The 21,930-nt window shown below is 36.6% G+C and overlaps 2 protein-coding genes across 13 annotated transcripts in view; both read right to left on the bottom strand.

Annotated features, from left to right (window-relative positions):
- Positions 1-656: 656 nt before the first annotated feature.
- On the bottom strand, positions 657-5,144 carry LOC109045888 (thymic stromal cotransporter homolog). The gene is made up of 4 exons (XM_042764653.1): positions 3,847-5,144; positions 2,930-3,013; positions 1,443-1,599; positions 657-1,330 (listed from the first exon to the last, which is right to left on the bottom strand). The coding sequence occupies exons 1-4, from the start codon at positions 4,829-4,831 to the stop codon at positions 1,273-1,275; spliced, it is 1,284 nt and encodes a 427-aa protein (XP_042620587.1). The 5' UTR covers positions 4,832-5,144; the 3' UTR covers positions 657-1,272.
- A 1,666-nt stretch (positions 5,145-6,810) lies between these two features.
- The window catches only part of LOC109054342 (A-kinase anchor protein 2-like), a 103,436-nt gene continuing 88,316 nt past the window's right edge, over positions 6,811-21,930 (bottom strand). For 7 of the 12 annotated variants that reach the window (XM_042764654.1, XM_042764660.1, XM_042764658.1 and 4 more), the window contains 4 exons: positions 13,496-15,623; positions 11,889-12,079; positions 10,880-10,903; positions 6,811-9,670 (listed from right to left, as the gene is read on the bottom strand). In XM_042764654.1, coding sequence (XP_042620588.1) covers positions 9,542-9,670; positions 10,880-10,903; positions 11,889-12,079; positions 13,496-15,623 — 2,472 coding nt within the window. In that variant the 3' untranslated portion in view covers positions 6,811-9,541. Of the gene's footprint in view, positions 9,671-10,879; positions 10,904-11,888; positions 12,080-13,495; positions 15,624-19,880; positions 20,079-21,930 lie in introns of those variants that run through there. The other 5 variants (XM_042764655.1, XM_042764661.1, XM_042764666.1 and 2 more) reach the window with 4 other exon arrangements.

The raw sequence follows: 21,930 nt of genomic DNA on the forward strand, positions 1-21,930 counted from the left end.
TAAAATACAGCTTATACTGAAAATAATTCAATTCAGTTTACACAAGAACAGATTAAATCTAAAATGATTATATGACTTTCGACAGAATCTGCAATAACTGTGGTCCATTAAATTGTTATTTTATATGCTTAATGGTTATTTATTTATTTATTTTTTGTCAAGTATTAAACAACTGTAGCATGAGTGTGTACATGTTTACTTACAGATCAGTCCAGCAGGTGTGTATGAAGTATACAAATAACAAATTAAACTAAAGCAAGTGAGGAGGATCACTTGCAGCTGATTAAAAGGTTATTCAGTTGTATGCATTATATATATGTCATGTTTTTTTAAAGCTCATTTGGCTTCCTTTTAGCATAAACTGTTTATAGTTCAATTGACAAAATATAAATTCTGGATTTTAAAAGGAACAGTAAATTGTACAATGTTGACTGATGCTGTTAACTAATTAATACTGGATCATTGCGATAAAAATGATTAGAATGTGCTAAGATGTATTTTTCTTTAATGTATTTTTGTGCCTTTGCACAGTCAAAACGAAGAAAAAAAAAACTATATAGACTTGACTGCCATTATACTATGATGATTAGTTGCATCGTTATTGTATTTCCTGGATACTTTGTGTATGTTTATTAATATAACACCATACACGGATGTACAAATAACTTAATTTATTGCAAAATCTGTACAATAAAAATCTGATAAAAGATGTCATCCATTTCAAACAGACAGTGCATACAGAAATATCAGTAATACTTTGGGATCCATTAGTTAATTTGTTAACTAAGAATGAGTAATACTTATGTGAAAGTATTTAATAATCTTTGATGAGGCTGGTTAATAAAAATACTACTGTTCTTTGTCAGTTCAGGTTCATTAAATAGTATAATAGATACAACTTCTGATTTCAATAATATACTAGTTAATGTTGAAATGAACATTAAGATTAATATACTTTCGAAGAATTTTCCAAAGTGCATTTATGTTTACTAATGCAGTCAATGTTAACCACGAAAGAAAATTTATTGTAAATTGTTACCAAAATACCTAAAAACTAAAATCTGTCAGCATTTTATACATAGATGTTAAAAAAAAAAAAAAAAAAAAACCCTTGGCGAATAAGATACACAGATTGCATTACTAATAACACGTAACCACAGTGCAACAGGAAGTAGTAGTAGAATATCCTCTATTGTGCATAACATCAGTGTAAACCTACAAACTTGTCAATTTCTGATACTTTGTCTGCTTTGGTGTGGCTGATGCTGTCAGTCAGTTCCCTTGAATTCTCTCATATCCATCATGTCTCGCAGAGCGACATCCTACAATACTAGGCATAAAAATAATAATAATAAAAAAAAAAATGTTTTAAGAATGATTGTTTCTCAGAATTCAGTAGTGAATAAATTATTGTCAAAGGGTGCCAAAAACTGTCAGCTTACCTAATGGGTATCATAGAAAGAACAGTGAAGATGCTGGACAGTATGAAGACAAAGCCTGGGAAGGTGTCAAGTGTGGCCTGATAGATCTCAGTGTAGACGGGTGTGGTGACCAAGCTTGAAAGTTTGAAGGACAACTGGAGCATGACAAACGTAATGCCTATGGGAGGAAAAGTAGCTTAATATGAAAATTACAAAGGACATGCTTCACCAAACTATGGTGTTCCAAACCAAAGGTTAGGAGGAGTATAGTTGGTTCAGTTTTTTTTTTTTTTTTTTTTTTGGTTCACCTTTATTTTGAATAAATAAATACTATATATCAGTTACATTGGGTTGGTGCCAACAGGGGGTGAGATGAGGTTTGGTAGGTGTGACCTGCAGGTACAGTATATCAGAAGAATAGGGGGCCAAGCACTGAAGCCTGAGGCACTCCAGTAGCTGGCTGATGAGATTTAAACACACCTCCTTGAAGATACCTTGAAGAACACAAGCTATAGAACGCACTTACACTAAAATTTATTTTTTAATATACTGTACATATTTTAAAAATGATAGGCTTAATATTTTAGTTTATCTCAATGTTACATTACAGATAGTCTTTAGTGACTGATTGTGACTGTACTACATTACTGCTTTTAAACTTGTCAGCATGTCTTGGCTTCAGATAACTTTTTCTTTACAAATGGTCAAATCTGCTTACATTTTTGTCTGGCTTGTCACTAGCTGTGTGTTGGTGATAAGGTAAAATACATAACCTCTGGATGGTTACCAAAAGCACAGACGTGCATAAAAGGCCTAAAAATTAGAGTGTTTAAATACCATCTGCTATCCACTAGAGTGACTCAGGGTTTGGTAATTGGCCCTGTACTTTTAAAAAAAATACCATACTCTAACTCCTTGTCACCTCAGCCAGCCCATCAATTCACCGTAAACCATCAACTGTTCAGCTAGGTCAGTCAAGAACATGGGTAATTAAAAAAAACAAACAAAAAAAAAAAACAAATCAACAACCACCAGAAAACAATCAGGGGTGCGTTTCCCAAAAGCATCATTAGATGCTAACTATGATCACAAGTTCCGTTGAACTCTGTTGGTAACAATGGAACTTGTGACCAAAGTTAATTTTGGGAAACGCACCCCAGGTCACAAACATAATCATTTTACATTTGCCTATAAAGCTACTTCATGTTACTGCACAAAAGCATACATATTCCTATGGCCTCCACATGTGAATACACTGACACATAGTTTCACTTCTGTTTTTGATTGTTTTATTCACACTTCAACTTCTGAATATACACACCCAATATTGATATGCTTCACAGCACAGCTGCATGGACTAACATGCAAACTGTTTAAAATTCAACAGATGTCTAAGTTTACTTTTGAGGAAATTTTAGTGTTCCATAAAGCCCGTCTTAAGCAGCACCATGTGCAGCCAGACACATAACTTATTTAGGGTACTGACAGAATAAAGAACTGACACCTACCATATGAGGTTCCCCTGACCTGTTTGGACAGCAGCGAGCGAATGGTGGGCATTGGAATCAGAGCAAACAGAGTGATAGAGCGAGCTAAAGGAGACAAGAACAAAACTTCAGATCAGAGAATACTAAATCAATGAAGTGATTTATAGAGCATTTTTGTTTTTACTCCCTTGAGGAACTATGCAGTTGCTCTATTATTGCATTCCAGTTTAAATGCTCTATCATCACTACAGTGTTGGGGTAACACATTACAGGTAACGCAAGTTACATAATCCGATTACTTTTTCAAGTAACTAGTAAAGTAACACATTACTTTTTCTTTTACAAGAAAATATCCGAGTTACTTTTCAAAGAAGTAGAGATGTACAGATGTTAATTTAAATTCCTTCAGATTTCACATTTGGTGTGAAAGGGCTTTTACACTTGCCAAAACAGAACTTTATTTTTCATTATTAAAAACAAACAAGCAAGCCCAACCCAGATTATAAAAGTAACATAATACATTACTAAACATAAAAAGTAATAAAGTAACGTAATTAGTTACTTTTTTAGGGAATAACGCATTGTAAAGCAATGCTTTAAACTTTTAAGTAACTTTTAGAAATATCACTCATGTACAGCCAAACGTAAAGTACTACTCATTATGTTTTATAACGCTAATATAAGCCATGCATATATATTTATATACATATAAAGCAACATACACCTGAGCATGTGCATCTACCAGACAGCCTATTTTACCTTGTCCGACGCTTAATGATTGATTTCATTGATGTAAGCCAACGGGGTCTGGATAATATTTAGCTATATACTGGTCATATTTGATACATTTATGTTACATTTAAGGGCATATAAATAAAATATTACCGTGAAGTTCAAGTAAGCATTAAGTAAAAAGATTTTATTTGGTTGTAACTTACCTAAAAAGTACATTGGAGTTGTGGTCACAAATGCCATGAAATAGATCCCAGCTGCGAAAGACACCATCCCGATCATGACCATGCTCTCATCTCTAACTGAACATCTTGTGAACATCTTCACACCCACAAAACTGGTGATGAAGAGAAGCGATCCCGCCGCGTTTCCATAACCCACCTCGGTTGCGCCCCAGTTGAGGGGGTCTTTGAGCACATAAGCTGCCAGCATCTCCATTCCTCCAGCCACTGCTATATCATACAAAATCCCACTGACGAAGAGCAAAGCGATGTTTATTTTATCACGGGCTTCGTGGTTTATGATCCCAAAACTTTCCCGTCGCTCCTGCCTCTCTCCAAGCACTGAGAAAAGATCGACCCGCAGGAAAAATGCGGCATAGAGCAGGCAGAGGAAATACAGTAGCACACACAAGCTAGATAAAATGGCTCCTTGTTGGAGACCTACGGTATAGAGGTCAAATAAGTGACCAGAAGCCAAACTACCAACGAACCCGGCGATTCCGTACACCAGCTCGGTTCTCATGATGCGCACGGACCGCTCTTCCTCACCGGAGCACACCGACACCAGCGCCATCACACCCGCCCAGTAAGACGCGAACCCGCCGCACAGTCCATGGATCACCGGCACCGCGTACAGCACCTGGAGAGGCCATTCCAGCACGATATCCAACAAGAGCAAACCTCTGGACAGGAAATATCCAACCAGAGGAACCACTATTGGCACTTTCCTGTAACCTTTGTCTCCAACCTTTGCCAAAAGGATCGCTGGCAAAATTGGCATGAATTTGAGCACCATGTTGAAGGTCATGTTGAAGTTGGTGATGGCTTTCTGCTCGCTGTCCTGGTCGGTGGCGTTTGCGCATCGTTCTTTAACGATCATTTGGAGAGCGGTGTCAAAAAACGAGCTGGCCACCTGGGCACAGAACACCAGAGGCGCGATGTATTTACGACAGGACCTCATAACCTCCATAAGAATAATAAAAGCAAACAAAAACGTCCTTGACCCGAGCCGATACTTCACAGAAGCTCGACTCTCTGGCTGAAGCCGACCGCGTCATTCTGTTATGGGGAAGTTGCACACTGAAATACTTTCAGTGGTTAGTCATGTTTCACCCAGACACAAACACATTAACTTAACTTTCTAAACAGTAAGGACATACCATAGGTTTGTTTTATATAGAGTTGATTCCATTTGTTTAAAATTCCAAGAAAAGGAAAACACATTTCTTAAAGCAGGTGATGCAATATCTGCTTGGTTTGTGTGAAGCAGTCAAACGGGATCTCAAGTAGAAGAGCAGACGATGACCTCATTCCAAGTCACTAGGAATTTTCTCCTTAACTGAGAGATATCCTAAAAATAATAAAGGAAATAAAAGATCTACTCACCTTCATGTAGTTTCTATTTTAATTGAAAAAAAAAAAAATGAAGAATGTAGGCTCTGCACTTTTTCAGAAGTGAAGCCTCAAGCAGTACAAAAGTCTTATAACTTTTCCATGCTTTTTAAGTATATAAAGGATTTTTTTTTTTTTGCACATTTAAAGTGTGAAAATAGTTTTCACAATTAAGCCATAACCAAATATTCTAAATCACAATCTTATTGTTATAATATTTGGCATAATTCCATACCTTTTTCATAGCCTCTTCATGCAGCAAAACTCCAGTGCACTTTTATTGTGATTTCACTGAAGAAAGCAATATTAGGGATACACACTCAGAAAAACTAATTGCGCAAAAACTGTCACTGGGGCAGTTACTTTTCAAAAGGTACATTTTGTTCTTTTTAAGTACTGATAGATAGTACAGCTTTTGTACAATTTGTTTTTCTGAGAGTGTACAGGACTCTTATACAATATATTTTAGCTGGAAGCAACAGTTTGACATGGAAAACATCTTGATGATGTATTTTTTTTATTTTTTTTACAAAACGCAGCTTTTCTCTTCACAAGACATTAACTGATGGTCTGGAGAGGTGTGGATTACTTGTGGATTATTCTGATGTTTTTATCATCTGTTTGGACTCTCATTCTGACGGCACCCATTCACTGCAGAGCATCTATTGGTGAGCAAGTGATGCAATGCTACATTTCTCCAAATCTGTTCTCATGAAGAAAAAAAAAAAACTCATATACACTGGATGGCCTGAGAGTGAGTACATTTTCAGCAAATTCAAATTTTTGGGTGAACTATTTCCATAAATTCTTATGGCGTTACATTTGTCACACTGACAGATTTTGAAGAAGTCACGAGTAGAGACATTTTTCAAATTTTCTTTTTAATGAGAAAATAATTATATATGTGTAAGAGTGAGACTTACAATTACTATAAAACAATATAAGCAGAATATTAACATACAACAAGTGGTTAACATGTCAAAAGAGAGCTTTTGAAAGCATGATTGAAATATCACACCATATCAATATTCATTTGGTTCCTCCCAAAGGGAACTAGGACACCTATTACACCTTTTAAGGAAGCATTCGGAAATGGATTTGTAATTTAAACAACAAGAGCAAAACACGCAACATATTTTTAGTGTAACTTAAAAAGTAAAAAAAAAAAAAAAAATCTGTTTACTTGGTTCAAACTGAAAAAGCAATACTTCTTGTGATTTCTTTAAAGGCAAGATTATTCATTTATTTATTTAATTATTTGAAAAGCTGTCTTCTGTGAAACTGACAATGAAACTGAAAATCTATTGCAACAGATGCAGTAGTTGTCATGCACACAGGATACTGGCAAGGAAAATGCTTGACTACAAGTCTAACTATGTTTGTAGTTAAAAACATTAGCAACCACATTAGCCACATTTTAGTGAAATTTCGCAAACAAAAAGCTCTTTTGTCAGTAGTGTGCAGAAGTCACTTTCAAACCTACAGCTTTCTGTTGGTCAATGCGGTGAATCGCATGACCAGCATTAACACGAGCAAAAACTTTTTCGCCCTGACGCGAAAACCTCAATCCCATGTATTCCTATGTAAATAAGCGTACATTAGCCATGACATTTTGCAACATTAAAGGTGTGTTTGCATTTACAGTTTGATAATTTTCACGGGCAAAATTTAGTCATTTAAATAATCAAGAATTTATTATGAGGGCAAAAGAAATTTCCCCTTGATGATTTTGCGTCGCATTCAATTTAGAAACATGAATTTGCCATGCTGAACAACAGAAAGCTGTTTGGTTGTGCTTCACACACTATTGACAATAGACAATGAACCTGTTTGCAAGCGAGATTGCACCAAAATTATGCTAAAGAGCTCGCAGTTCTTGTCTGCTGTTCCCAGATGTCCTCAAAGGCTCATGCTTTTGCTATAATGTTTTTACACATCAACAACTGCAATATAGCTCAATTTCTAATGGTTCCTTTTTCCTCTTGTAGTCTACATTAAAAGCAATTTGGCCACCATCCTATGCCATAGGAATCCTATTATATTACAGATTTGAACATTGGCTTATTTCTTATAAGTTAGCTTAATGAGGTAAAAACAACCATTTTTGTCCATCCCTCATACATTATAGTACAAAAGCATGTCATCTTTTTAGGAAAGCTAATGCTGGCTTTACATTTCATTTTCATGACGCAAAACTCGTCAGCATCACAGTCAATACTTTACTTACTTGGTGCTAGTAATGTTACCTATAGCACCTAAACAAACTAATGAAAACCTCTCTAAATGCATATAGTATGGCATACTTGGCCCTTAAATACACACAACACAGTATATATGAATAAATGTGCTGTAATAGTACTAAACACAGTCATTTTTCCAAAACTATTTTCCATTTATAGGAACACTGTATATATCTCACTGCTCGAATAAAAATATTTCCCCTTATAAAACTCACCAGCAATAATCATCTCATATCAAAGAATCCAAGTAAAAATCCAATATCCTGCTCTGAATAAAACTGATGCTCATTACACAATTTCACGTCAAGCATCAACACAAATGAACACTTCATTAAGTCAGTATCCAGAGATCAACAAATACCAGTTTTCATCCATTAAAAAAGTCAATGCACCTTCTGCAAGAACATTTATAGTTCTGTAGGTGTAACTTTATACGCCACACAGACATTATTACAATGCCTAACAGTATTTTTTTTTTTTGCCTGCAGTTTAAGAACCTATGCAATATATGACACTACAAATACTTCATGTATACTCATAAAAGGACAACAGCCCCTTAAATACTTTTGTGTAATATATATTATATGTGGAGGGTACAAAAAACAACAAAGCCACATTGTTGAATGAAGCTTGTGAGATTGTCTTCGTCTGTGGCTTGAAAAATGCTACCAAAGACCAAAGGCAAAAATCAGAAGTCAAAGATTAAATATAGAAGAAGATTTGTCCGTTTATTTGTCCACTTTGTCTCTTTTATGCTGCACGTCCATCACTGATGTCAGTGTCCTGTATAGATGCTTGTTCTTTAATATTGCCATTTTTTTTAAAATGTGAACGAAGAATAAACTTTTCCAACATTTCAGACATTCATGTGTACATATGTATCAATAAAGCGTTTGAAACCATGTTAAATAATGGTATTGCATTAACACTTTCTGTTTGTAAAGGCTGCAAAAATGCCAATGTAAGGAAAGAGAAATGTTCACCCTTTTAAATTAAGATTAATGGAAAAATCATGCAATTCAGTGAATACTTTCTTAACATATCACGTCCTTTCCTTAATTTGTGCTCTCCTGCACTACACATAACACAAACATATCCAAATAATCTACATCAGCCATCAAATGTTCTGCATTACATTAAACTTCAATCCAAACACAGGTGCATCAACTTAAATTTCACACACACTTCCTATCTTTTATCTATGGAGAAAGCAGCTGCCCAAACAAAACCATGACCACCTCAGCTGATTATTACTGCTTCTTCCTCTTCTGCTTGGATTTATTTTTATCGGTCTGCTCTTACAAACCTCACAACATCTTTCAATGGTGTGAATGTTTCTTTCATTTGTCCTCCTCATTAAAGCTTCTCTCTGAACTGTATGGCAAAATTGGGAAAACGATTTGTTATCCCTACAGGCTGATCATGTGACAATGTGATTAACAGGAAAACAAATAACAGTATTTTGCCCTTTCGGACAATGCAAGACACATTTGTGTAGTTCTGCTTTCTTAATCGGCTCATGGCTGAACTTATATACATGGCACCTATCCTGATTAACTTTTCAGAGTCGAAATGTCAATAATCTAGCTAGAAATCAGATGTCATCACGCTATCATCTATATCCAAGCTCCTCCTACTCCTATTATCCCATATTTTCCATTCTTTTTCCAAAGTCCTTAGCCACACACTAACATCTCTATGTACAATATGTGAAGTCTAAATGCAATATGATCTTCACACTTATCTTACATTAATGCCAAAAATCCCAGATGCTCGTCTTTGCATATTCCACTTTCTCAAAACATATTAGCACAAAAGAAAAAGCAATAACTTGGTAGTGAAAATGTGAAGCGGTGTAGTATCTCTAGTCTTCAATGTCAAGAGAAGTTTTTTTTTGTCCCATAGGCTCCAGAAACAAATCTTCAGAGATGTGTGAATTGCGGCTGGGGTTTGAATTCCTAATAAATACTTGTGTTTATCCTGCTGCATATTTTCCCTCTGGTTTTTCTCTCTTTCTCCTTCTTTTCGGTATACAGTGAAAGTTTGGTTTACTCTTCCTCTTCCTCCTCCTCCTCTTCTTCCTCTTCCTCAGCCTCTTCCTGGTTGGTGTAGATTCCCGCCTCCCACCGGAGGGCCATGTTACTTTTTCTGCGAGTGACACGTGTTGCCTCCAGAACCTGAAGATAAACATAAAAATATGTGGAAATGGCTGTTATTTATATATATATATATATATATATATATATATATATATATAAACTGTATCACTATGGTGAAAATATCATTATAACATTAAAAAAAATAAATTTTAACATATATAAAATATATATATATATATATATATATATATATATATATATATATATATATATATATATATTTTTCCTTGCAACCATAAACTAGTTTACTTACAATTATATTTTATCTATATAACTTGATTTTTCTTTTTAAAAAGTATGTTGTAGAAGGGCTACAACCCTTTAACCTTAATTTCCATACTTACTTTTATTATTACTTTGTTTATTTCTATTTATTTATTTATTTATTTATTTTATGTAAGAAAAAAAAATTAAAAGTATAAGAAGTTTGATGTTATTTTGCAAAACCATGCTATACTGTGGTAGGTATGCAAGGTTATACATTATTTATACTGAGCACAACAACAAAAACAAGTTATGTCAATATCATATAAGAGATTTAGTTAAAAACATTAATCACACATGTGCAAACATACACACAAGATGGTCCATTTTAGACCACACCGTCTCATACTGAGTACGAGTTCGGGTCTGATTGTCCAAAACAGCTTTAGATGTAAACTGCACAACACACAATACAAGCTTAAGTGCAAACACAGAATGAAAGCAGAAATAATAAAGCAGAAAAGAGAATAGCCATGCTGTTTCAAAAGAAATATTGTTGTAAAACCAGGTGCCAAGTGTTACACTCACAGGAGCCTTTGTGTCCTATTTCAGTGAACCTAAATGTCCAATCTGAAGTTCTCAAATAACTTGAATACTATGTAAAATATACAAATACAAAGAGACTGAAATATTAGGACTCTGAATGGAGGTGGTAAAATGATCAAATGAAGACTGGACATTGTAAGTTCATTGACACAGGTTTCATGGGAATGGATCGTGACACTGCACTTTGGATATACAGTAGATCATGTAGGTGCAAATACTTTGACTTTTTCAAAATGTGGCTCTATGAATGATGCAATGATACCACATATAATACAATGATGTCTTCGGAACACTTTTCTTATGTCAAAGTATTTGGCACTGCAACAACCCCCCCCCCCCCCCAAAAAAAAAATAAAAAAACATGCAATAACACAAATGAAGTCACAATGAAGTTTAAAGCAAGCATTGTACAAGTACCTCAGTTGTAACTGAGCGGACATACTGACGAGAGGAAAAGAGGAAGAATTTGTTAATGTGCAAACACTTGCTATTGTGTAGAGAACAGTTTTTGAAAGTAGATCAGCTCACACCAAATATGTTGCTTTCATATGCGTATTTGTTTGTGTAAGTTCAGGGTCTCCACAACCACAGACATTGACGTGTACACGTGTTATCCTGATTCTTAAAGTTTTATGTTTGATCCACCTCAGTCTTCAATATTTGGCCACACCCTTTCCAGAGTAAAAATAAGCATGAATTTGTATTGTGTTTGAATGTGATGCCAGATGTAATTTGTAAGGCATTGGGAAATATTTAATGAGGACTTTATCTAATTTTGGGCTAATTTACTTGCCAAAATTACAAGTGCAACATTTAGCTGCAGTTATTGTCATGGATTTATTTTGCATTCATAACTGAGACCAGTATTGTTACCACTACTGTAGTTCTGAAGTCGTAGCCGTTACTTTGCACTATAATAATGGAATGTGTTACTGTCAGTGCAGCAAAGTTGCAAAACACAGGCACTTTATAGTTTGTTCTCCAAATAATAGCTTTTTAAGAGGAAATGTGTTGATTTTTGAGAAAACAAAAAGGGAAAACAAAAAGACTGTGGTTAACATGAAACAGTGTGTCCTCAGTATGCATTCGATGGTGGTTTTTCACTTTATGAATTCAGTTTCTAAATGAGCTGGAAAGTCCCATTTCTTCACTCATGAAAAAGAGGAACATGGTTTCTGGTGTAAGTCATGGCGATGGTACTTTAGCGGTAGGATTCGCAAATTCCAATTCCAAATGTAATTATAGATTTAAAGCGAATTAAGTTGAGCCAATTAAAGTGAAAGTTAATGTTTTGATTGTAAATGCAAATGGATGTCTGAAAGAATGTAACTGTAGACAGGAAGAATCCACAGATGATGAATTATTCCATACAATATTACTGATTACCACCAGTATATACATTTGAACCTGACCATAAGAGACTTACACTGCTGTCCTCAACTTTCTCTCGGCGCTTGACCTTGTGTGTCTCGTAGTCCTCCATCAAAGTCTGCATGAAGTTCTTGGGCCGCTGTCCTCCAGAATCATCACTGCCCAGATCAGACAGAGGTGAGGGCAGGGCTCCATCTGAAGAGCACGGCGATGCTGGAGGAACTTGACGAACCTTCTCTATCTTACCTGCAGACAGATGTATGTAGTTTGGTATTTCTTTATTTTTATTGTAGGATGTAATGTGACCAACATATATCTTGACATTTTTCCACAAGATCCATTCAAACTCTGTTTCTGTTTTATTGTTACATTACATTCCAAGCACTGATATGAAAATGAAGGTCTGGATTAAGTTTTAGTATGTTTCAACAAGATACTTTTTCCATCACTCATCAGTTTAGGGGACATGAAAGAGCCCAGAGTCCCAGACACATTCTTGATGACGACCCAAGTATGGATACTAGAGGCACAGAGAACTCAGTGTAGAAACCCACAATGCTGTTTCTCATCCCATTAAATCAAGGAAATCTCAGAAAAAAACATGTCAGAAAGACAAACCATGTATAAATTAGTTATTTATTTCAGTGGTTCTCAATTTTAGTCCTCACGTCCCACCGCTCTGCAGATTTTGCATGTTTCTCTTATCACTTCAGATGTTTGTTCTATTAGACTGTAAGTGCCCTGCAAAGTGGACATCAGGATATTCTTTCATGATTCCAGATCGAAGGGAGCGTATATGTTCCATACAAAAGCATGTCAAGTCTTTATGCAAAATTATGTATAAAAATTTACTTTACAAGAAGTCTATAAGTGTCCTCTACATAAGTGATTCACAGAGACTTATACCACAAGATAACTTGAAATACTATGGTATTTTGCAATATAGCTAAAAGCAAGCCAAAAGAAAGGACTCATGCATTACCCATGACACCACTAGAGGGTATACATAAACTTCTCCAGTACAGAACATCATCATGAATGAGAAGTGCGTGGACAATAGCCAACAGAAACAGTGACACAATGACATTAAACACTGTGCTGCTGAGCATTACATCCATCACAATGCTAAATAAAGCCTGAATGCGACAATGACGTTTAACCTAAAAACCATCTCCTCAACTGCTGTGCTGCAGCTTTCTTAAAACCCTCTTCAAAAAGCACAGCTTGCAAAAGTGACTCAGGCAGAACAGCGTGTGCAGACCCATGGGACACAGTGTGCAAGGAATCTAAACTAAAGAAGCTCTATAAAGAAAACCTCCAGGATTCCAGTTATATGACTGACAATAACCAGCTAATTGACATCAATGATAGTCAGAGCTAGAAATGTCAGAACCTTTGATTTTAGCTGCTGGTTTGCATCAGAAGTCAAACTGGCATATACACTTTTAGAGGGAGATGCATTGATTACTGATTGAAATAACTGGTGCAACCCATGAAAAACTGTACAAAGAACAGCTGTGGTATGAGTACTAATTAGCATTTTATACGGCTTGTTATCAATTGGGATGAGGTAAGAAGTTACAGTAAGTAATTTAGATTCATCAAATAAAGTTCAACACATGTCGTCCTAAATAATCAATTCTTGCTGCCATATAATCATACCTGGTGCTGTCTTTCCCGTAAGGACCAGCTTGTTTGGCTGGGTGCTGGTCTTCAGCTTCTGTGTATGGGGCAGGTGCAAAGTTTGTGCTTGTCGTTGTCTCTTCAAGTCTTCTTCACGCTCTTGGGCCGCCCGAATCTCCTCTTCGATCATGGACAGGGTTCTCTGTTTGCGTGACCGCAGCTTGAACGGTCCTGATGTGACCTCCGTTTCCTGAGCACGAGTGACAGCTGCGGTGCTCCTGAGCTCTGCTGCTTCAGAATACTTACTGAAATAGCTGAATTCTGGTTTCTCACTTGGTGGTGGAGAAGGACTGGGAGGTTTGTAAGTGTTCACTGGGATAACTGGGGCAGCTTGAACTACAGTTATCTGAGGAGCAATTGTTTTCTTCTCCTTTAGGGGGGATGGCACTTTGGGAGGAGGCGTGACAGCAGATCTCTCCACTAGGGATTGGGGTTGTGGTTCAGCACTTTCCACATATCTCTCGAGAATGGGGGACGAATGTTGTGTGGCCTGAAGAGGCTCCCATTTGTCATTCTGCTGAGCAATGGCTTGCTGGATAGCATTTTGGACAAGAATACCAGCATGGTATTCCAGCTCTTCTTCCGTCAAGCTATACGCCTGATAAGACCCACTCTGTTCACCCGGAGATTTGACTCCACCTTCATGCTTTCCATTAATTGGTGTAGTGGCCATTGGGGTTGAAGGAAAGGAGTATTCCCCAAGAGAGTTTTCCAAATAGGCACTCATGGTCTCATTTGATGCACCACTGTCACTTATGTTGTCCATACTGAAGTCATTGGAGAGCGTTTCAAGTACAGTTGTGTCCTGAGACCGGAGTGATAGGTCATCTAACCCAGAGTCGATTTCTTCCGTATGGTAGGAGCTGTTCAAAGAGCGTTGACACAAATCAGAATCCTCATCCTTCACAATAGTCATCACTGCCCGGGCACAAGTAAATTCATCATATTTCAATTCATTCTGGGCCAAACCATCTTTGGGTGGTGTGGCAGATTCTCCAGTGCAGCAGTAAATCTTTTCAGCTTTGACTGTAGTAACTTCACTTCCATCGTAGGATGTGACCCCTTCTTGATTGGCAACTGTGACAGAACCGCATGGTCTCTCTACATGCGTGACTTCTGGAGTCCTGAAGAAAGGTTTGGCAGAGTAAAGCTGTGGTGCCACGTTCCTCTTGGGGGCTGTGGGCTGCTTGCTATGTTCCATCTGCAGAAATTGCTTGCGTGCTGCAGAAAAGTCAATCTCTTCCATGACAACATCCTCCCTATTTCCTATTTCAGGCTGGATAAAGGAAGTTATCTGTCTGGGTGCAGCTTGTGGTATGCGGTTGGCTTCTGTTCTCATCTGCTTCCTCTCCTCATATCTTCGAAGTGACTCCAGTTGGTCCGGCTCCAGCTCCTCTTCCAGTGCCTTATCCTGAGGTGGGTTCCACCATTTTGCTGCAATTCCAGGATTTTTCTTTACTGCTTGACCCCGGATGAGTTCCAGCCTTTCCTTCTCTAGCTCTACAATCTCCTCCGAGGGTCTGACTTTCTTCACCCTAACTTCTTTCTCAGCTGTGTCAAATAGTTTTGATGGTTTCTTCTCTTCATGAAATGGTCGGAGCTCAAAACGTGCCTCTTTCTTGATTGCTGTCCTAGGTGACTCAGGTGACCTTGTACAGGCCATTGCATGACCATTTGGTTTGGTGTTGAAATTATCATCAACAAAAGTGGTCTGTTTTTTCCCTTCTAAAACAATGTCATGGTTGTGTAAGGGAGATGTGTCAAACGTATTCACAGATGGTCCAGTTCCATGAACTCTAACTGACTTATTATCAGGGGAACTTGTCCCATTTGAAGTCATTTCTGCCCTGGGATCACAACAGTTGTCCTCAAGGACCTGATCAAGGTAAAGGATTTCCTTGGCAACTTCACTGTCCAGCCCTTCTCCGCCATGTCTCACTATGTTCTGCCCACTGTTTACATAACTTTGCTGGGTCTCGGTCTGAACTTCAAGCTCCATACTGCTCTCACCACTGGATATCACACTTACAGAATCCAAAAAACTCACAGTCTTCAGGCTTCTCTCTCTTTTCAGCTCACTGTCATCCTCGGTGTGTACAGGGGACTTCTGGAGAAATAAAGACAGACGTCACATTAATCTAAACATGCACTTATGTAATTCGTTGTCACAATTTACACTGCATTATGGATGAATACCTGAGTACTCACATATATGTAATACTCACATATTTGGCAGTGACAGCAATGATCGATCAAGAAAGTTCTATGATTGCAAGACATGATCTTTTTCTAACTTTAAGACATTTCACGCCTTCAAATTTTAGTAATAATAGTAACTGCACAGTAACACTTTTGATGCACAACTGGGTTTGTTTGACGTCAATGTTTGGTTGGTTTGGATGGCATGAACACTCTTTTCTGAACTTGTGTGTGTGCACATATAATCCACACTCAAGTCTGCATGAGCTGTTCTGGGATGTAGTTCTTGTGAACTGCTGTTAATATGAATGAAATTGCAGAACAGCCCTCGATGATGTACAATCTGAGTCTTTGCATGCAAAAATGCAATGTTTAAAATAGTGTGAGATGATGCAATGGCTAAACAAGTGCACAGATGGACTCCTGCCCCAAACTAAGTACATGGTTTGCATTATCGGCATAGTACTGTACTTAAAATGACCAAATGTCTTCCTCATATTTATGCATTTTGTGCACCTTATCAGAAATTTCCAAACTGAAGGGAACCCCAATTGAATTGGTTGCTACACTGCCAATTATATGAACATCAGAGAACAGGAAAAGGAAAAATAAGAAAATATTGCATGTGACCATCATGCATAATACAGGTAGACTGTGATAAGATGTGAAAGATAATGGGCTTGTTGAACTCTGACCTGTGCTATCTGATCCTGAGTATTAATAATTTACGATCTCTACTCTTCAGAGGTCTACTCAGCAATGGTGTAATGGAGTTGCAAGTCTTGCAAATGAGAGGAAAAAAATGGACTAACTTAGTATCTCATTTACATACCCACAGTACATATATTTTTTTACATTTATGCACTTGGCAGAGGCATTAATCCAAAGCAAGCTACATCTGATTTCCTACATACCGAACCTATGACCTTGCATTGCCCTACGGGTTAAGTTACAGGAACATCATAAGATAAGCAAGGCTGTAATGGTTTATGCTCAACACATGAGAATCACAGTATTCACAGGCTAATTAGAAGAAAACACTAAAGGAAAAATAGAAAAGAGAAGGTTTTGCATGCCCTAGTTTTCTTTATGCCCCCCAATCTCCATGTCTAATGGGTGTAAGTGGGTAATAGGCCCTAGTTATTTACTAAAAGAAAAACACAGATGTCTAGACTATGTAGACACTCTTTATTTCCAGAGGAATAATTGCAGGGGTTCTTCTATTTCATTGATCTGGTACTGAAACCTTTAAGTGGTCTAGTAACCCTGTGGGAGATGGTTGAGATCCATTTGCAGAATGACGCAATGCATGGTCTCCTCAGGGGAAAATACCACTTATTATGCAGAGCTTTGCTTTCATTGCTGCTCATTAACCAGATGGGACAGTCCTTCTTAAATGAAAACTCTGACAGAGCCTTTTTTATTTACATATTCTGAGGTCATTTTCATTGTTCCAGGGTTATGTTCATAATTAGATCAATTAGTATCAATTGAAATAATGCTGAGATTACTGTGCAATGAAAACCTTGCTATTTAAAATTTTGTTGACTTTTATTAGTCTACATGAGTTTATATTTTATGCTTTCTTTTTTTAATGTTGGCTACAAATATGGCATGCTGTCCCAACTGCATGAAATTTCTTTGCCAATATTGGTTACAAATTTGGACAACATAGGATGCCACAAACCTAAGTAAACAGTACTCCAGAAAACTTTTAGCAAAGCTTTAACATACAAACACAACTCCATCACTAAAAGATACTAAAAATGCAAGAGAGTTATTGCTTGTTAGTCCTGCCTAAAGTGCAGTATTACTGAACCAAACCATAGTGCTATATTCTCTAGTAAACAGAGGCCATTGCAGGAATTCTGTTTCTTTGTTCAGCAGTTTTGAAATAACTTTAAAGCTCAAAGCCAAGTGCTATTTCAGGTGATGGTGTGTTCATTGCCACATAAAGTAAACCTATTCCTGTTTAATCATCGGACAGAACTAAATCTATATTACATCATTAGAAATTTTCATTCTAAAAATTGTACAATTCCTACAAACTCACCAACTATAAAACAGTTGTGTTTTCCATAAAAGATTAGGCTGCTCTAAAAAAGCAGAACATTTTATGCCCAAGCCTGTTTAAATGAACCTGCAGAATTAATTCAGATCAAATGGTGTTAATACCTTCCTTCTTATCTCAAACTGGAGTTGGTATGAGTAGCAGGCTGTGTCACATGATGTCTTTATTGTGGCATGAGTTCAATAAGACCCCTTTCTTCAGTCGCACAGACCACCTTTCCCTTCAGGGTGTGTTCACTAATTTCAGCCCAAACTCTTACTAAATAATGAATGATTAGGAAGTCATGTGAACTTCCTTGAGGCTGTGAAAAACAGACTAGGACAGATTATCATAATAAACAAATTCAGAAAACAGAAAACTGTATGTCATACAGAATACAGGGCTTCATTTTATTTAAGAAAAATGTAGTTTATTGGATAGATTCTAGTTTGGCTTCTAGTGGTATAGTGAGTATAATTTATGAATCACTTTGTGTTTTGACAATATTCAAAATTCCGGTTATGTGCCTCTGGGAAAGAAAACTCTGGAGAAATTGTTTTGTTACCTCAAAGAACCAGGCTCATCAACTGTTATATAGCATCCAAATGTAAGTTAGAATCCATCATGGCTGGATAAATATAAGCCAATCTCATCTATATTTGCAGTGGCTGTACATTTAAATCTGTGGCCCTGAGCAGTCAGATGTGAGGGAGATCAGTGTGTTCTCTGAGGAACAGATGAACACACACTCTCCACAGATGTTCCTCTAAACCTCCTCTGACATTCCCGGCATAGTTCAGCTGTCTTCCAGGCTTAGCCAGTCTAATCGAAGTGATGAAGGATACACAACCCTGCCTCACTTAATTAAACTGTGTGTGTATATAAACCTGCATAAGACCAGGATGGATCTAGATAAACACCTTGTATATTTATACAGCTTAATGTGTTTAAGGGCATAGTGCATCACATTTGTCATTTTACGTTGACCGAAACTAGTCTATCGGTGCCTATATATGTGACACTCAGCATGGTGTTGCCCTCACTGCATCTGTAAGCAGTTAGTCAGACAAACGCCTGTTTGCTACATTTGAGCCTACTTTCTCTTTCAAAAGAGTGGCCCCCAAAAAGTATTTGGGCACTTATTTAGAAATGTATGTATGATTCTTATGGATTTCATTACAATAAGTGGCATTGGTAAACAAACAATTCTAGAGTTTATCTCAGTAATTACTGAACAATGACTTTTCATAAACTGCTCTCCAAGTGATATTTAATTAAGGTATAATGTAATTTTCACTCAGGCACACAGAGTAACTGCAGGTGTAGTTTATTACAATATGAACATGTTCCAATAGTTTTTAACAATCCGAAAAAGTACATTCAGTCACTTGGTTTGTTTCATAATTTCTTTTCAGGCATCCAAACAAATCAAAGAACAGAAAAATTCCTAATTTTTAACGGTTACGCAAGATGCCTGTGCTCAGTATGGCTTTCAGCAGCTCACAGTGCAGTCAGTACAGACAGACCCATCACACAACACTGCTGATGAAAGACTCCTGTAATAGGATTATTAACTATACCAGCGCAGACAAAGAACGCAGGAGTTCAAAACATCAAATAATCTCAGTCACTGCTCAACTGGATTCAATGAAAAGCAAATGGAGACTTTTGATTAAGGCTCATGCTTATGAAAGTTTAAGAAGAGATCCTAAAGATTTCTCAAACTCGGCAATCAATATGAAATCTCAGAATAAAATATTATAGCTCTATACATTCTTAAAAATAAAGCTTCCAAAAGGTTTGTTTTGATGGCATAGAAGAACAATTTTGGTTCCCCAAATAACCTTTCAGTGAATAGTTCTTAAAAGAACATTTTTTTTTCTTTTTTAATAATCTAAAGAAACTTTTTACACTATAAAGAACTTTTTGTGGAACAGAACATTCCTTGGATGTTAAAGGTTCTTCATGGAGCCACAGATGCCAATAAAGAACCTTTATTTTTAAGAATGTACACAACTGAGACCTCAGTTGAGCTATGAATGTGCAATCACTTTTCTCAGACTCAAAACTAATCTGAAATTAGACCTTAACCCAAATTCTAAAGTTTTTCCTTACCTTTTTCATACTTCTCCAAATTTGTAAACAGACTTCTGCCACAAAATTAGAGATCCTTTATTTTAAAAAGAAAAATCAGCACAGACTAGAAGTCCTGAGTGTCCTGTTGACAAATCTGAGAAACAGTCGTCCTCCAACACCACAAATTATAAACCTTTGAGGAGTCCCAGTGAAACCCTGCCCAGGACAACACAACGCCTGGCCACTTCTTCCACCCCCGCCCCTCTTCCTCGTGTGTGTGTGTGTGTGTGTGTGTGTGTGTGTGTGTGTGTGTATGTCCCGCATGCTTCACTCACCCCACACCACTGGCCGCACTTCTCCTACAATGCCTCCCTCTCTTCTGTCTTTCCCCAGGAGTCAAAATTCTTGCTCTGTCTAACTATTGGCTATGATGTCATGTGCAAAGGGGGTGTGGTTTAAGAGTGAGGGGGTGTGGTCTCTTCCTGTACTCACACAAAGAAGCGCTCTGTCAGAGCCGCCCCCCTGTACGCCCTCAGCCCTTCACCGACCTGGAACAAGGGTGTCTCCATACTAGTATGAGCGGCAGACACCTTACAAGGACAGGCGCAGTACAGCTGGGGTGGAACATTATTAACTGCTGACTCAAGTTCCACATAAAAATTTGTTTGGTTTCCCTTACTTACACTAGATACGTTTACACATTTGCACAAGTTTCAGAAGTTGATTCAATTTCACAACAATTCAGCAAAATGATGATGTTGAGCTTTATTTCTAGCTGAATTTAATTGTTAAAGGTTTATTTCTATAGTTGAATTAGTTGAACTACATCTCAACTATATCTCAAGAATTTGTACACACTGTGTACAATTTGCAATTTTTAATGAATTTATCCTGAAATGCACAATTTGAAAGTAAAACATCCCCTTGTGAAAAAGAAGTGTGCTTAATTGTGTTGAATGTGCACTTGTAGTGTACTTCAAATCTTAAAAGAATAAAAAAAAACATTACATTATTTTATTACTTGCAGATAAAATAATATGAATTAAATAAAAGTGCACTTAAGAGTTCATTTTCATTGCTATGACACACTTGAGCAGACTTGTGTGCTTTCTAATAATGTCAATTTTACTTTAAAGTGCATTTTAAATCATTGTTTTTTTTCTAACAATCTTTTATCATGCCTTAAAGAAGTACACTTATTTTGATGTGTTGACTAACATTAAGATCTTTTAAAATACTTAAAATCACTAATTTATATCTACTTAAATTCAATTTCATAATAAATATTGAAATAAATGAATAAATTAACAAAAAACATAAAAAATTGAATAGAAAGAACATCAAAGTATGTTTGAGCTTACCATAAATGCACAAAGAAAAAAGTTCTTAAAATTGCAAATTAATTGCAATTAAAACATTAATTTATTTTTAAAAGTTTAATTACCCACCCAAAATTAAAAGATTCATAAACTTTAATTTCATTAAACTTTTTGTAATGTTAATTTACCGCTATTTTGTGATCTGTTTTCAAAAAAATCAATTTCTTTCTTTATCTTTTTCACTTTATTTACTTTATTATTTTGATTTTTGTTGCATTCGTCATTATCTGTTCCACTCTCAATAGCTATTGCTTAGCTACATAACATGAAAAATGTGATTGGTTAATAATGACCTGACTAACGAACTATTACCAATACTATTTGCTAATCCTATCCCTTACTCATACAATTCTGCAAGTCCATCCCAGAAACAGTTTGAATATTTACAATGCAATTTGTTCATTTTCTCAGTATCTAATCAGTGGTGGCGTACTCTTTTCAGCAATTTGCTCACAAAGGCTAGTGTGTAATATTTCTATGTCTTATCAGGTCATGTAGTACACACAGTGAATTTTTTGGTAGATGATTAAATAGATGTCTGTTTTCATTGAAACCTCAAAATAGAAGTTAGTACAGTACGTCTCTGACGAAATCTTGGTGAGATTACGCTGTAGTAGACTATAATGTCCTTGTGGCAACAATTGCCTTTAAAATGGGCCAACAATAGAATTACAGATAAGAGCAAAAGAGATCCAGGCAACATTGAGAAC

This window comes from Cyprinus carpio, chromosome A10, assembly GCF_018340385.1.
Source record: "Cyprinus carpio isolate SPL01 chromosome A10, ASM1834038v1, whole genome shotgun sequence".
In the NCBI taxonomy this organism is placed as follows: domain Eukaryota; kingdom Metazoa; phylum Chordata; class Actinopteri; order Cypriniformes; family Cyprinidae; genus Cyprinus; species Cyprinus carpio.